The 17,122-nt window shown below is 40.6% G+C and overlaps 1 protein-coding gene across 1 annotated transcript; it reads left to right on the forward strand.

The window, feature by feature from the left end:
* Positions 1 to 1,078: 1,078 nt before the first annotated feature.
* LOC311080862 (transmembrane protein 235) lies at positions 1,079 to 16,904 on the forward strand (the record flags this gene model as incomplete). The annotated part of the gene is made up of 4 exons (XM_084111035.1): positions 1,079 to 1,256; positions 2,087 to 2,164; positions 6,375 to 6,512; positions 16,630 to 16,904. 4 exons carry the CDS (start codon positions 1,079 to 1,081, stop codon positions 16,902 to 16,904), a joined length of 669 nt encoding a protein of 222 aa, XP_083967161.1.
* Between the last annotated feature and the right edge of the window lie 218 nt (positions 16,905 to 17,122).

Consider the following 17,122-nt stretch of genomic DNA (forward strand, 5'->3'; position numbering starts at 1 on the left):
GGACTGGCGGGACAGATGAAGAATCTCTTAACTAAAGGTCTGAATGTGGTTCTGCCAGAGTCTCGCTCTCAGTGGCGGGAGGGTCTCCTTCTTGCCCTCCAATTCATAGAAACGTCCAGAGGCAGTCGTCCGGGAAGATGGTCTGATGCGCAAGATCAAGAAACTCTTCCAGGTGATCCTCGAGGGAGCGTCTCCCTGCTCAAGGTATAGCAGCGTGACAGCAGGGAAGTCCATGATAGACCGGGGAAAAAACAGAGACAAGACACGAATGGGAAGCGAAGAAAAACAAATACAAACGATTCACCGTTTTACTTTTCTTTTCTTTTTGGGTCAGGTCTTCTGTCACAGGTTGTGTGGTAAACAAACACCCAATAAAGATGATGAAGAATAACAGTCTTTTAATAATCCACACAGTAAATTCCAACAGAGGTAGCAGTCCAACACAATGAAAAAAAAAAAAAAAAAAAATATATATATATATATATATATATATATATATATATATTTATATATATTATATATATATATATATATATATATATATATATATATATATATATATATAAACAACACTTAATAGATATCAGTACTGGAAATTAAAAATGTAAATGTTGTATGTGTATTTTCTCTCACCTGTTGAAATGAGGAATGTTCTCTCTCCTGACAAAATCAAGCCAGGTAAAAAAAAAGCTCTACACTAATACATATCCCACTATATACAGATGAATCTATTTACACAAGATGGAGAAGAAACAACCTCGTCACTGAGGAGAGCAAATGAACCACAGCGAGTGATCGCAGCAGAAACTGAGGTGAGAGAATCATGTAGATTCAGTGTTCAGAGGCTTCTGCTCTCACTCCATATACAGCTGTGCAGGAGAGATGGAGAAAAACCACAGTTTCTTCATCCAACATGAGCTGAGAGCTGATTCCTCCTTCACCCTGGACACAACTGGAGTAATAAAGACAGACTGATGTGCTTTAATGTGTCTGAACGAAACACTCTGGGCTTTAGAGGAACTGAATGGCAGTAACAGGTGCTCAAACTCAATGAATCATAAGAGGGATTTGAGCGCTGATGAAAATGAACTTTGGGACAGTTGTCATCAGCGCGGGTCTGTGCGGGCTGCTCAGTTTCATCCTGCTCACCGTGTCCATCGGCACTGAATACTGGTACATTATAGATGTGGATGAAGGCAAGAACTCCAGCCTGGAATACAGCAGCTCTCATTCCGGACTCTGGAGGATTTATGAAGGTAAGATGCTCAACACACACAACTTAAGCGCAGTTTTATGTCTGATTTTATTGTGCAGCTGTTGCACACATTTATATTCTTCCAATAATGTGTATATCCAGACTAATTTCTCACTATACAGAAATATACACATATGAATATTCATTTAACATTAGGCTAAATACTGAGTATTAATGAGTATGAAGTACATGGACTTAATGTGCCATTTGTTCATGGCCATATTAATGAGTCAAGCATATAGTGACATTTAATGTGTGTAACACATTTAATATAATAGGTGTCACCACATCTCCCTTCTCTTGCTGTTTAGCAAGTCATTTCATTTGCCTCATTAGATGAAAGTATTTTTAATATCTTTTTAATCGCAGCATATAAACTGGCAACCGGTTCTACTGGCTGCAAAGTAATTTCTCAAATGTTCACAGAGAGAGTCCTCATCACCGGCTGAGGCTCCATTATGTACATAATTAATGTCTCGTCCAATTCTGTAGCTGTTTCATGGCACTAGAGACCATTAAAAAGAGAAGCAGTTCATCACAGAACTGTAAATGTTTAATGTTACACACGTTGTGATGACAGTTACTAAATCTGTTGTATGCAAAAATACTGTTTTCCATTTTATTCTAATTGCTGTAACGATGATTTGTTCTCTCTTACACAAATGCTGCTTTTCCTTTTACAAAAATAATCCTTTAAATGATATTGAATGCCTTGAACTTTTAGGCTGTAGTAGTATAGAAGAGATTGCCAAGAAAATTGATTTGCGGTCAACTGTGTGAAGTATAATGGGTGTTTCCAGCTTTGACTTGGTGTTTCAATGTCACCCACAGGAGAGAATGGCAGTTATCATGACATCTCGTTCTACACGGACACCTCCGACCACACTGAGCAGGAGAAGCACCTTTTAAGTGAGTCTCTGAAACTGCCATCTACACATTAACCACAATCAGAGAATGGCACTGGGAATAGGCTTGTTATGTGTGGTTAGTGTGTTCTCCGTCTGTTTAAAAGCTGTATTCTCAGCACGACATTTAACCATCGCGACCCATCATTGGCCACCCTCATTATACAGTAAGGAAGATTGACCAATGATCAAAGCTGATGATCTTTGATTAGTAATGTCACACTGGCATATGGACAAAAAATAAATATATAATTAAAGCTGCAAGCAGCGATGGAAAGGGCCCTCGCACCCGTGCCACCGCCACCCAGGGAAAACAGAGCATGGCGGCCAGTATGTAAATATAGGAGGACTATGTTAAAGTCATTTGTATTTGCCACACTTCCTGCTACCAGCAGGTGGCGCTATTGCTATAACCGAATATGAGAATGGTCATGTTTTCAGGAAAGGACAGGAAAAAATTTTAAGAGGATCATATCAAAACTGTAGGAGGAGTTTGTTAAAGTATGAAGCCTGAAAATGACAAAATCTGCACAAAAATCGGAGAGGAAATTAAAAATGACAGACTTCCGGTTGTGTTTAGGGCTATGCTCCAAGATACTTTTTAGTAGGTATTGGGTCATTACATGTATGTGCCGAATTTCGTCCACGTACATGAAACGTAGCGCCAGGGGCGATTAGTCTAAATATTTGTTTGCCCCACATTTTGCCCTTTTTCCCCACCCAATTCTGAAACCCATATCAGATGTAAATTTTGCACCCGTGCCACCACCGCCTTTAGGAAGACCGAGGACGGTGGGCAGTATGGCACGTATAACACGTACGGCCGGGTCCTGGACTGACGAGGAGGCGGTGGACCATTCCTCGCTGTCAGAGGCCAGGATAGAACAGCTGTTAGCGGCGGCGTCCTCCTGTAGTTCATCTGCCTCGTCCCCTGAAGCGGCGGCGGCGCGGGGGGGGGGTGGAGAAGGAGAGAGAGAAGCTCGAGGGAACGGTCCGGCGAGCTTCTCGATGCCACAACGGTCTCCGGTGGTCTCTGGGAGCGGCGCTTCTTCCTGCGCGGCCCCGCAGGGACAGGCGGAGTGACAGCTTTGTCGTCGAAAGCTTTAAGTCAAGTTTAGAAAAACGGTCTTTTAGGAGAGAGAAAGTGTGTGTCGCGGGGGCAAACACACACAGCAGAAAAAGGATATGTCGCCGGATGGCGTAGCAGGCACGGATGGCTGAAGGCGGCGAAGCTGGCCGGCTTACTCAGACGCTTCCTAGGCTTGCTGGTCGCTGAATTCAACGGCGGCGGCTCTCAAGATCCAGCGATGCGAAGAGCTTCGCTGAAGACATGAAAATTAGAATTCCAGCCTGTGAGCCCCTCTTTTATACACGCTAGCCACACCCATTCTGGCGGGCAAAGCGCATGGAGGGCGCGACGTCACGCGGGGCTCACTGGTAGGCTGCTGCAGTTGCCGCAGGACAGCCAATGAGCACGCTTTATCAGCCTGCTTTGGTCTGCTGTCTGCTGTCTGCTGTCTGCTGCACTGCGTTGACAATAAATACAAAATTAAGGATCATTTTTGGCTTCAGATCTCGAGAAAAGACAACTTTACCCATAGTGTAAGCAACTTACGCAATACGAGAGAACCTCTCGTAAGAGAACTGGTCATTCAACCAAGTTGGTTAATGATGTCACGAAGGTGGTGGAGTAATAACTTATTTTAATTAATCTGTTTGAGGTCGAATTAACACTAGATGTTTTGATATAAATTACAGTCCTATAGGACCAATCTGAGGACTATTTCTCATTTTTCTCAGTTATTTTGCTTTATTTCCAGATTCAATCGTAGGCTCGTTCTTACATAGTAGAGCACGTTCACACACGCGCAGTCTTAAAAAACGGTGCTTTAAATTTCTTCACAAGCTAAAAGACGTAATTGACATTTGTATGTATTCTAAATAAAAAACAAAGGTTGTACTGAATGTCAGCTTGCTTATTTTGCTCAAGATAAGGATTTATTAAGTACACATATCATGCAAATTAGAAACTCTGCTTCTAACCACAGGTTGAGAGCTGTCGTTCCAACTACACAAGTTTGCGATGCTGTTTGCGAATGTTCGTTGGAACGATGGTTTCGGTAAACACAGACTTGTTGAACTTTGCTGATAACGACGGAACTTGTGAACATAGTTGGCTAACAATGCTTTTAGGAAAAGCACCCCAGATTGACTTTATTTCTGTCACGTCTACAGAAGCTCTTTTTGAGAATTAGCAATAAGGTTCAAGCGTTGATGATTTATTGAAAATGTTTGGTCACCATTATGGTAAGCAGTGTTGTCTTTAGTCGGGCAGTTTGAGTCTTGACATTTTATGTGAGTTTGTGGTCTGTTGACCGATGATTTTCACCTTTCTTGCCACAGATTAGACATTCTGAATTTGGATTTTTAAATATATTGCTGGAATCTTTTTTTAGACACAAATAGACATCAAGAATCGGCATATGAATCTCAACAATGGTGACATGCTTCATGCTGCAATGCATGCTGGGAGCCATGAGCTTTATACTATGAGCTCCCAGAATGCATTGCGGCATGAAGCATGTCACAATTTTTGAGATCCATATGCTGATTCCTGATGTCTGTGTGTGTGTGAAGATGTTTTCCCCTTAATTAAATTAAAATGTCTCATCTGTGGCACAAAAGTATTGTTGGTGAAAATAATTGTTTAATAACAAATAACCACTTATGGTCAGCGATAAGATTAGTAAACTATATCACCTGACCCTTTTTGTTTCTGTCTTTCTTCGCAACAGATTGCATAAACACTGTTACAAAGACCACAAACTTACATAAATTGTTGAGTCAAACTGGCCAACTAAAGCAAACTCTGATCACCATAATGGTGACCAAACATTTTCAATAAAAACATCAACATCTAAACCTCAGTTAATTCTCAAAAAGAAATTCTGTAGATGAAGCTGAAGTAAAGCTGGTAGTGCTGTTTGTGGAGTTGTTTAATCCTCCTCCTCTAAGATCTTGAAAGATTTAATGTCTTTTATCCTCATTTGATTTTGCCTATGACTGTGGCTGAAGTCTCTCCTTTTTTCTCTTCTTCTTGTTCCTCTTTCCTTCAGTGATTCTGCTAATTATCATTAGGTGTCACCACTAATGTTCAATCATCACCTAATTAATCACTTAATTATCTAATTAACTTTAACACTGCTTCAGTGTTATAACAGTCCGTAGAGTGGCACAATGTGTGCTCTGAGCAGTGCTGATTTAACACTGGGGATTTTGTTGTGCAGTAGTGACAGAACTTAACTTTTCCAGGGGCATTTTTACCTTTTATAGGTATTTTGTCTAACCTTATTGGATATATGCATCATATTCATTTTATGAATGAATTTAATCAATAAATTCAATTATAATGATAAGACACTAGGATGTTTCCAAAGTATCAACAAAATTATTTTTAATACTGCAGAAGTGGCACAGAAGCAGCATTTAGATGTATTTACACGGCAATTACAATTGCATAAACATAATGTTATGACATTAATGTTTAAAAAATAGTATTTTGAATACTGAAATATGAAATAATTTTTAAAGAAATACTTTGAAACATTGATTGATTTGTTCAAAAACGCTGATAAATTCAGGAACAAAACACCACTGTGTTGCTCAGAGACACACAACGGCTCCAATCTGGCTTTGTTTGGAACTCAAAATAGAACAAAAATAGAGACAATATTAACAATAATGTGTGTGTAACTCACAATATTAACTTATTGTTAACTAATATTAACTATAACTTGACATCATATAGAAATATAAGACAAATACTCATTCTGGGGCTTGAACTTTGGGGTCCTTCTAACTGAATCTAACTGTATTGTAATCTACATCTGTTAATGCATTGCAAAGTGAGTGACATACTAGTTAATTTTTCATGGTTAAAACAACAATTACGATATTATTGTAGACAGCCCTAATCAAACACACCTGCCTTTAATTTTCAAGAGGTTAATTGGTTGCTTCAGTTATGTTTGATTAGGGTTGGAGATGAACTGTGCAGGACAGTCTATCAGCAGGACATTACATACAATGCATTATTATTGTACACACCCACTCACTCAAACTCACTGAAAATGAAAGGGCAAATTGTCCCCTGAACTCCAGCCTTCTTTAAAGTCTTAAGTTTGTGTCATGTAATAAAGGCTTGTGTCTCTCAGACTTGCACAGGGTCATCGTGGTCCTGCTGCCTCTCAGCCTGGTGCTGCTGGTGTTTGGGGGCATCTTCGGTCTGGTGGCGTCTTTGGCTCAGAGCTTCTCTCTCCTCTCCTGCATCGCTGCATACTTCCTCGTCTGCAGTGAGTGTCATGAACAGCTACATTCCCCGTCTACAGATAGCAGCTGAAATGAAGTGAGGTCTCAGTGGAGTTTGTGTTGTTGTGTATGGGTCAGTGAGAGATGTGTTTCGGGGATCAGTCAATGCCACACATGGATATAAATCACAATGGCAAAGAAAGAAAACACAAAATGTCAGGCGCTCGAGCTGAGTGCAGCTGTTAGGTGAACTGGACACACAGAGAGAGCGTTTAAATACATATGGAGGTTTTAGCTCAATAATAAATATACACAAAGTCTGTTTCAATCTTTCCAAATGTTCAATCTTTAAAAATGGTACATAAAATAATTAATAATATGGCCCCAGTGTATTTTAACTCATATTTCTCTCGGGTTAATATAAGACATGGACACTATACTAGACAAAGTAGCCTACTATGGACCTGAATCTATGTAAGTGTAAGACTTTGTATGGTTAGAGAACGTTCAAATATACAGGTGCGCAGGAATGGAACAAGTTGCCATTGGACACTAAGGTTTTAATGCATAATGTTGGTTATAGTTTAAGAGTGAAGAGATTGTTTTTAGATAGGATGGTTTAATATACATAGATATATGTGTATTTTTTAATTATTATTATTATTATTATTATTTAATAATAGTCTAGTTAAAAAATCAAGGACCACACTGGAAATAAGTTAATGCAACTTTATTGTGTTATCCTTGACAAAGAAGTTTTGCTACTTTAATTGTTACTGTATTGCTTTTTATGTCAAATAAACTCAACTCAACACAACTTTAACACTCTTGAGTCTAGAGCCAAATGAACTCCCAGGAGTTTTTGCTGAGCACTTGCTGAACTTTGCAGTTTGTGCAGAACATAGTTTGAAACTTCTGAGTTTACGCTGTGGGATGGGACAACACTGTCGATATTCTTTGATGTTGTGAACGCATCTGAATAATAGTGTGAGCTTAGCATAGGCAAGGCAAGGCAAGGCAAGTTTATTTATATAACACATTTCATACACAATGGCAATTCAAAGTGATTTACATAGAAGAAATTAAAATAATAAAAAGAAATAAGAATAATTAAAACAGTTTAGAAAAATAAAATATAAAATACAGTACAGTACAAACAGTCGGACGAACATTGGAACAGTGCTCATTCATTAAATGCATAGCTAAACAGATGTGTTTTGAGCCTGGATTTGAATGTGACTACTGTAGGAGCACATCTGATCTCTTCTGGAAGCTGGTTACAGCTGCGGCTGGCATAATAGCTAAAAGCAGACTCGCCATGCTTAGAGTGAACCCTTGGTATTTCTAGCTGATATGATCCTAATGATCTGAGTGATCTGTTGGGTTTATATTCAGTGAGCATATCTGCAATGTATTGAGGTACTAGGCCATTGAATGATTTATATACCAGTAATAATACTTTAAAATAAATCCTAAATTTAACTGGGAGCCAGTGTAAAGACCTGAGGACTGGTGTGATGTGTTCATATTTTCTGGTTCTGCTCAGAATCCTGGAGGCAGCGTTCTGTATGAGCTGCAACTGTCTTATGGTCTTTTTGGGAAGGCCAGTGAGGAGTCCATTACAATAATCCACCCTGCTGGTGATGAAAGCATGAACAAGTTTCTCTAAGTCTTGTCTGGAAACAAAGCATCTAATTCTTGCAATATTTTTCAGATGATAGTATGCTGATTTAGTTATTGCTTTGACATGACTACTGAAACTAAGGTCTGACTCTAGTGTCACACCAAGATTCCTGACTTGATGTTTAGTTGTTTGACCCCTAGAGTGAAGGTATGCATTCACCTTGAGAACTTCATCTTTGTTTCCAAACGCAATGACTTCAGTTTTGTCTTTGTTTAACTGAAGAAAGTTTTGACACATCCAACTGTTGACTTCATCAATGCACTGGCACAGGGAGTCAATGGGGCTGTAATCGTTAGGCGATAGGGCTAAGTAGAGCTTTGTGTCGTCTGCATAGCTGTGGTAAGAAATTTGGTTCTTTCTCATTATTTGGCTCATTGGGAGCATATACAGGTTGAACAGGAGTGGCGCAAGAATTGAGCCTTGAGGGACTTCGCATGTCATGGATGTCCACTCAGACTTATGGTCTCCTATACTCACATAATAACCTCTCCCATCTAAGTATGACCTGAACCATTTTAGGACTATCCCAGAAAGCCCCACCCAGTTTTCCAGCCTGTCAAGAAGTATGTTATGATCGACAGTGTCAAATGCACCACTGAGGTCGAGTAGTACCAGCACTGATAATTTGCCTGAATCAGTATTTAAGCGAATATCGTTTATTATTTTTATGAGCGCTGTCTCTGTGCTGTGGTGCGGTCGGAAACCAGATTGAAAATTGTCAAAGTATCCATTCGAGCATAAGAGTTTGTTCAGCTGATTGAAGACAACTTTTTCAATGATCTTGCCTATGAAAGGATGATTTGAGATCGGCCTATAATTGCTTAATATGGTCTTATCCAGATTGTTCATAGTGAGCTGCTATGAGAAAAGTACACAATCCAAGTCCTAATCATGAGACGTGCTTTATATTAAGTGCCTCAATCTAACTCATGAGCCTATATGCGTATGTTTATATGACAACGATGTACTAAAAAACGGAAACGTTTTTCCTTTGCGTTTTTCGTGTATAGATTGTCAAAACGATCCCTGTTCACACGGATCAGTGAAAACTAAAAACGCTCATTACTCATGCCAGGCCAGGAGTTGGCGATGCCACTTTGTAAAAGAAACACTACGCGCCTAAACAATTACGCATGACTTCAACGTTTTCACAAATTTGCTTTTTTGTAGTATACATGGAGATGATAACGGTAACACTTTGAAACCTGTTTTCAAAAAAATGAATTTTCAGGCCCCCAAGATGAATGACCAAAACGCATAAACAAACAGTGTTGTGTAAATGGCCCCTTTAAAGTGAATGAAGGCCAAGTATTGTAACCCATACTTGAAATTTGTCCTCTGCATTTAACCCATCCAAGTTACTGCACACACATTAGCAGCAGTGAGTAGTGAATACACACACGCACGCACACACGCAGTTAAATCAGGTGTGTTTGATTAGGAAGAACATCTGGACAGATAGTAAAACACTATAGGCATCATACATTTTCACATTCACACATTCACATGATCCCCGCTGTAAGTCATGTCACACTCTAGGATCTCAGTTGTCATTAATGTCAGACATGTGTGTGTGGAGCAAGTGGTGGTTTGTTGTTGCCTCATTAATTGCAATCGGGTTCTACGCTCCTATTGGGTTTTGATTTGATGGTTGTCGTGGAAGAAGTCACGGAGCAGGACTGTCTCTCAAAACCTATGACACTGCCAGAATTTAGTTGGAGGAACATGTTGGTGAACATGTCAAACTAGCAATCAAGGACTTCAGATTTTGTCCTAGGATCAGAGGAAGATTCTGGCCAAATTGTGGCCACATTCGTATAGTGTAAACCCGGCTTAAATGGTTCCAGAGAAAAACTGGTCATCATACACTAAACAACTGATCAGATTCAGAATGACTCTGGTAGAGTGCAGCTCTACCAGAGTCATTCTGAATCTGAACACAACAAACTCACACAAAAACACTCCCACTTTGCTTAGAGATTCTAAAATGAAAATGAAAATTTAAGACAATGTATTCTAAATGCATCAGACTATGCATCAGCACAAAATAAATCAAATATGTTTGAAAGTGCATATATCTGTAATCAGCAGATTTTATAGAAAAGTTCTACATTTAATGCTCATGTGTCTGTAAAGGTGTTAAAGCTGCATTATGCAGCTTTGCCGACTTCTTCGCTGTTTTCTCGCTTTTTGCTCGCGGGTTTCTCTATAGAGCTCCCCCTACAGCTTTGGAATAGATATTTGATAACATATCTATTATTTAGTCGTTAAAGCTCGTTGGCTCGTCCCATAGATATCATATATAAAGGCTAGATATCTCGTGCGCGCTGCTGGCCAATGGAGGTCGACGTCCGCACGTGGCGGCCATCTTGCCACAGTGTTCTCGCTCACTTGTTTAATGGTGCATTTACTTTTAAATAACCATAACTTGCTCAATTTTCTACCGATTTTCAAACGGTTTGGTTTGTTATAAACGTCAGAGATGTAGTTATGACACTGCATACATATACTGCATACTTATGAAAAATTATAACATACATGTTCAAGCATTCTGAATTATAGCCACGTTAATAACGTTTGTAAAAAACCAAACCGTTTGTAAATCCGTCAAGATTTCAGCGAGATAAGAGGATTTGTGTGCGTGCTGATCACTCACCTTAATTCACAGCTTCACTGAGACAAGATGGCCGAACGGTGATGCCGGAAGTTACTGCGCCATAAGACATCTAGCGTTTATATGATATCTATGGGCTCGTCCCATCTTCTCCCGCTGGTCATGTGCATTTGTTTTCAAAGAACCCGGCGAACGCACGGAGCCATGTCCACTGAGGTATGTATAATACACAGAAGGCTAGAATATAAATGTTTAGATAGTATGTGTGCAGTGCCGTAAAGCAGTTTGTTACATCGCGAGACCTGATATCACGCGATACTTCCTGATGCTGCGGCCGGCGTCCCGGTGGCCCAAAGTTGCAAGGGTGGTTTTTCGTCTCACAGGCGCTCGAGGGGTGCGAGAAGACCACCATTCAACCCGAAAACATGTCATATAACCATTCCAATGACTCCCAAGCTATTCGGTTAAGATAAAAAAGTTACTTAGATCACCTTTAAAATATAATAAGTCAAGTCAAGTCGCCTTCATTTATACAGTGCTTTTAACATTGTAGATTGTTTCAAAGCAGCTTTACAGTGATAATAGGAAATGAAAGTAACTGAGATTGTTTTGGCTTTATAGCAGCTCTAGAATAAAGTTATTGTCCAGCTAAAGTTAGTTTTGATTGATTCACTTCCGTTGCAACGATCTTTAGTTATTAACTTAGGGGCCGCTAACACGGCAACATTTTAACAGAAAACTCTTAAGTTCTCTCTGCGCAAACTTTAAAAACACGAACCTGTGAGAACACAGATGGCACGCACATGTGTATTACATGTTTAGTCTATAGGTATGCGCGTTTGAATATATATATATGTGTGCTGCCGTCCTTCTTTACAAACCAATTATTTGTCTGGCCTTAAAATTTATAATACAGAATTTTTATTGTTTCCGCGTAGCCACGAGAACCGGAATTATCCTGACTACGCTTTATCTGTACAGAGGTAAAGGGAAGGGGGGGAAATAAGAAATAAGAACAACAGGATTTGATTATATCTTGAATGACATAATTAATTCTTACCCTCATTCCACTGTCACAGCATCACAATAACTCAAATCAGGATTGACACTGTATGTGTGCTATAGTTTTTTAAATGAGTTGTTATAGAGCACATTTTAATTTAAGTGGGAATTACATCTACAGGCTTTTTACATCTTCAGTAGATGATCTGTGTTGATTCTGTCCACAATATTATTGTGATAGTATTATTGGTTATGTTTGTTATGATAGGATGTGATGATGATGGTGTGTAGTTTGGGCTCTTTTGAGGCACTGTAACAGTGCTTGTGTTCCAGCCTGAGCACAACAGAAAACTGAAGTGCAGGTGAATTAAGGGAGGGATGGAGCAAATGACTGGGATCTGCAAAAGGTTGAAACACTGAGGTCACCACAGACATTTACAGCTTTTTATTTGTGTTCTGTTTTCAGTCCTGTTGGACAGGGATCCAGAGATGAAAAAATATCACTAATCTTCCCCAGAACAATGTTAAAAGGGTATATGCATGTGAACTTTGCACAGCTGTCTATGTTATGGTTTAGTGTGCTTATCTAGTAGCTTTTATAATTGCTGAGGTAAATTGTTGCAGTAATTGTGCCATTGAGGACTGAAAATTGCACACAATTGATGGATTGGAGTAAAACTGTGGAAAGATTGAAGTCTCATAGGAGTTTACTGAGGGATCCCATCTGTAAACATAGTTATTTTCTTCACAAAAACAATTGGCATTCCCTCTGGAATACGAAGACATGACAGAGAAGAAGATGGTGATGGTGTTTCCATCTGCTCTTGCCTCATAAACATTTGCTGTTCTCCAACTCCCACAAAACATGAATTGTAGCCGCATGTCTCCTTTCACGACACTGATGAATCATACTGCAATAGCAGCACCTATAGCAGCACAATACATCTCAAAGCCCTTTCTAATGTTTGGAATTCCTGCATTGATGAATTAATTTATCCCAGTGTGCATCATCAGACATTGTGTATTTTTCATTCAGTTCAACTCTCTCCTGACACACTCAGTCAGTATGTAACACTGTGAGTGTTGCTTTTTAAAAAAAATTTTTTTTTTTTATAAAGAGCACTTCATGACCTCCAGGGTGTCTGTGCTTCTGAGAGCTGTTGCATCCTTCTGGTTTTAAAACTTTTCTTCAGATCAGACAGATGCACCCTTGTAGAAAAAAGGTGAGCCTAATTGTATTGAATTAATTAAGTATATATAAAAAATAAAATAAAATAAAAACTGTACTTGCAGATAATTGTCATCATGCAGGCAAGGAAGGATCTCAATTGCAGCAGATTTACTTTTATTTATAAAACAAAAGCAAAGAAAGCTATTCAAAAGGTGAGAATCAACGTAACAGTTTCACTAATGCAAAGACAATAGTGGATATTGAGTGGAACAAAGGACCAAGGAGGTGACGCTGGAGGAAGGAGCCAGAGCAGAGCCATTAGGACGAAGGTCCATGACAGAACCGATGGAGGGAGAAGCCAGGATGAAGCTAAAAGCCTGACCCACAGAGATGGAGTTGGGTCGTGACAAAGATAATGACCTGGGGTTACACCGCAGGCCAGGAGGGCCAATGTCGAACTGCAGGCTTGCGGGACTGAGGAGGAGATGGGGAGTTGGAAGACCAGGGCAGAGTTGGTGGGACTGAGGACAATGAAAGAACCAGAGGGATGGAGGAGACTGGCAGAGACAGAGGGGTGTAGGTGTAGTGTAGTGTACTGTAGGTTGAAGTGTAGCTGGAGACTCTGAAGTCTGAAGAGGAGCCAGAGCAACAATTGACCAATTGGTGGATTCAGAGGGACGAGGGAGCCCGGCAGAGCCGATGGGTCTGAGGGCCAAGGCGGATTCCAGGGCTCGGAGGCCCGAGGTGGAGCTAAGGGATAAACACACCAGGGCAGAACTGGAGACCTGGAAGCCAAAGGCAGATCCAAGCAGATCCAAGCTGAGCCACTGAAGGAGTCGTCAAGGGGCTGAAGGGAGCCTGCTTAGGCGGGGCAGAAGAACTGAATGGTGTTATTAGAGGTGCGGAGAGTGGGAGGCTGGGAAGGACCAGTGGTGATGAAGGAGACTTGAGGCTGAGTGGGACCAGCTGCACTGAATGAGACTTAAGACTGGCCGGGACCAGCAATGACGAAGGAGACTAAAGGCGGGGTGAGACCAGTGGACACAACAGGACACAACAGGGCTTGGAAGTGGGAGGGGATCTGGGAATCAAGGAGGTCGCCAGGAGAGGAATAGGCTTACACGGAGGATGAATACAACACCTCACACACCTGGTGAGACAGAGCAGACTCAAGCTCTGGGTCTGTGGTGGGCTCTGGTTTGTTTGTTTGTTGTCCAATCACATAGAGAGTGTAGTTTTGAGATTTGGGGTGGATGTTGGCTCTGGCTCTGGCTCTGGCTCTGGCTCAAGCTCTGACACGGACATTGGGGCTGGCTAACACACCTGGTCAGACTCGGCTGGCTTAGGCCTCAGGTCTGCAGGGGCTTTGGGTCTTTGGCGGGTATAGGCACTGGCTTGGGTCCGTGGCAAGCGTGAATAGGTGTGGGGAAGGTCTAGGGAGGAGTCACTGGAACAAGGTTTGATTACGACAGGACTGGCAGCATTTGGAAAAGCCCACTCCAAAAACAGGTCTTTAAGGTGCCTTCGCTCTAGACACCTGATGGCTGAGCTCAAGGAACTCTAGGAATGTACAGTTGCAATGAACAAATCAATCAAAAGTTATTGAAATAGCTCAACACAACAAATGTTTCAAATGTTTTCTCCAAATTGAACTGAAAATGCATCTTTCAATGACTTCTGCAGTCTAAAAATTAGTCAACTCCTTAATGGCAAGCATCTTTAATACTTAGTAGAACACCCTTTTGCTGTTATGACCTGCTGCAAACGAGATGTGTAACCAGACACCAGCTTCTGGCAGCGTTTCTGTGGAATCTTTAGCACATTTCTCATGAGCAATGGCCTCCAGTTCAGTAATATTCTTGGGTTCACGTGCTGCTGTTTTGCGTTCCTTATTTGTGAAGGGTGATGATATCTTCTCTTAACTTTTTGGACCATTCTTTTAACTTAACCATATTTCTAACTTGCAGTCAAACGTGATACTCAACAAACCTAGCCAGTTCAGATATTTTGTGTGTTCTAGCTCAAGCACACCTGGTGCAACTAATGAAGCCCTTGATTAGTTGCATCAGGTGTGCTTGAGACAACACCTTTTTTGCAGATGTGTGCTGTTGTGAGGGATTCTATTCAGGGAGTTGAATAATTTTGAAACTGTAGAAGTCATTAAAAGTTGCATTTTCAGTTAAATTTGGGGAAACCACTTGAAACATTTGTTGTGTTGAGCTATTTCAATTACTTTTGTTTGATTTGTTCATTGCAAACAGCTGAAAGTCTTTAAATTTGGCCAATAAACCTGATTTGCAATGGGGGTTGAATAATTTTGATTGCAACTGTATCTTCTTCCATGGGACAGCCATCTTCTGCAAGGGAGAGGAGACCCAGATAGCAACATTGTGTCGGCTTAGATCTGGCCCACACCTGACATGTCTGGAATGATGATCCGGCCCACATACTGTAACACGTGGAATGACTACAAATTTAAACTGAGGGCTTACATACACAGGAGAAAATAAACAGAACAAGAAACCGGTGAACAAAGCAACCAGTAACCAGACAACAAACAAGGGCATAATCAGTAACCTAGGAAACTGAAAATAAGGAACAAAGGAAGTAGGAACAGAACACTGGGAAACAATGAAATACAAACTAAAAGCCCATAAAATGCATTCATCAGTGACTGAGATCTGCACTTTCACCAAAACTCCCCTTATTATTAATAACACAGTCTACATGCTCAATGAATCTTTTATTTGCATTGTGTTTGCCCTTTAAACACAGCCTTTAAGTACTAAAATCAGTGTAGAAAATTGCCTTTTATTTTCTATATTATGACAGTTTTAATGTAAATATCCTACTACCATTAAAAAAGTTTTGCAGGAAACATAAAATTTACAAAAACGGTCAAGACCCCTTTAACAAAATGGTTAAACATGCTCTCTGTTTTTTCTATACTTTTCTCATCTTTGTCTGTCAACTGTCGCTCTCTCTGACAAGTACATAAGCAAACCCCTTAATCTTTTGAAAAAACAATGCATCGTTGATCAGAACATCTGACATGGAAATGAGTAGAAAAACAGCTAGACGACTGAAATATTGTGTTTAATTGCAGAGCAGCAGGAACACCTCTCCTCTGTTCTTCCAGTTGTCTATGATGAGTGACTGTGAAAGGTCAGGGCTCCTCTGAGCTTCTTGTAAGTGGGTTACTAACAGTAATAATGACTGAGTTCATGACAGTTCCCTCAAACATGGTCTTCTCTCCTTTCTTATTAATATTCTTAGCTGGTGTCACCATCATATTCTGTGCTTGTGACTGGTTATTTTCATTGTAAATGAGAGACTCCATGTACTTATCCCAGTCAGGATTTTGTATCTACAATGAGACCTGTGTTCATGACTGTTGCTTGAACTGTTGTTCCCATTGCACCATTTTAACAATCTTCACTGTTGATCAAAATGTCCAGTCAGTAATTCATAAACACCCCAACCATGGTGGGTAGTGGCAGGGTAATTGTACAATAATCTTATTGGAAGGAAACAGTGCATCACATTTCCTTGTGAAAAACAAGTACACTTTAGCATACTTTTAAAAATACTACTTATTTAATGAAATAATATTTGCTAATGGCCCATTGCTAATTCTGTTTGTTCTACGTATATTGTGAATGGAGTGTAATGACTGCTCTTTGTGCACAGGTCTGTTGACGGTGTCTGGTGTGAGCATCTACATCAGTTACTCTCAGCAGGCTTTGGAAGAGCTGCAGCACATGGTGGATGTGGAGTCACTGGCTCACGTCCACATGTCCTTCGGCTGGTCTCTGGCCATGGCCTGTCTGTCCTTCAGCCTGGAGATGCTAACAGGGATCCTGCTCTTGCTAGCAGCCCGTCTCATCCGCCGGCAGTGCCACCACGAGCCTGCTGCGGTGTTCTTCATGAGTCAGAGTTCACCACAGCTTCTGAGACTGCAGTGATGATGATGTGGTCTACATTCACATGCATTTCATCCACAGCTTGATCAGGAAATGAGTTTGTGCTGTGTCAAAGTTTAAATGGAGAGTGCCGGGTGGCAAATGAAACAGCTGCATCAATTATTGAAGGAGAGGCTCACTCAAGGACTGCACTCGACTGTGTCTGTGCAATCACATATTTTCCTCAAGGCTTCTAGAAACTTGTTTTCCTCTGCTCACCA

Source organism: Abramis brama (genome assembly GCF_963993115.1).
Source record: "Abramis brama genome assembly, chromosome: 1".
In the NCBI taxonomy this organism is placed as follows: domain Eukaryota; kingdom Metazoa; phylum Chordata; class Actinopteri; order Cypriniformes; family Leuciscidae; genus Abramis; species Abramis brama.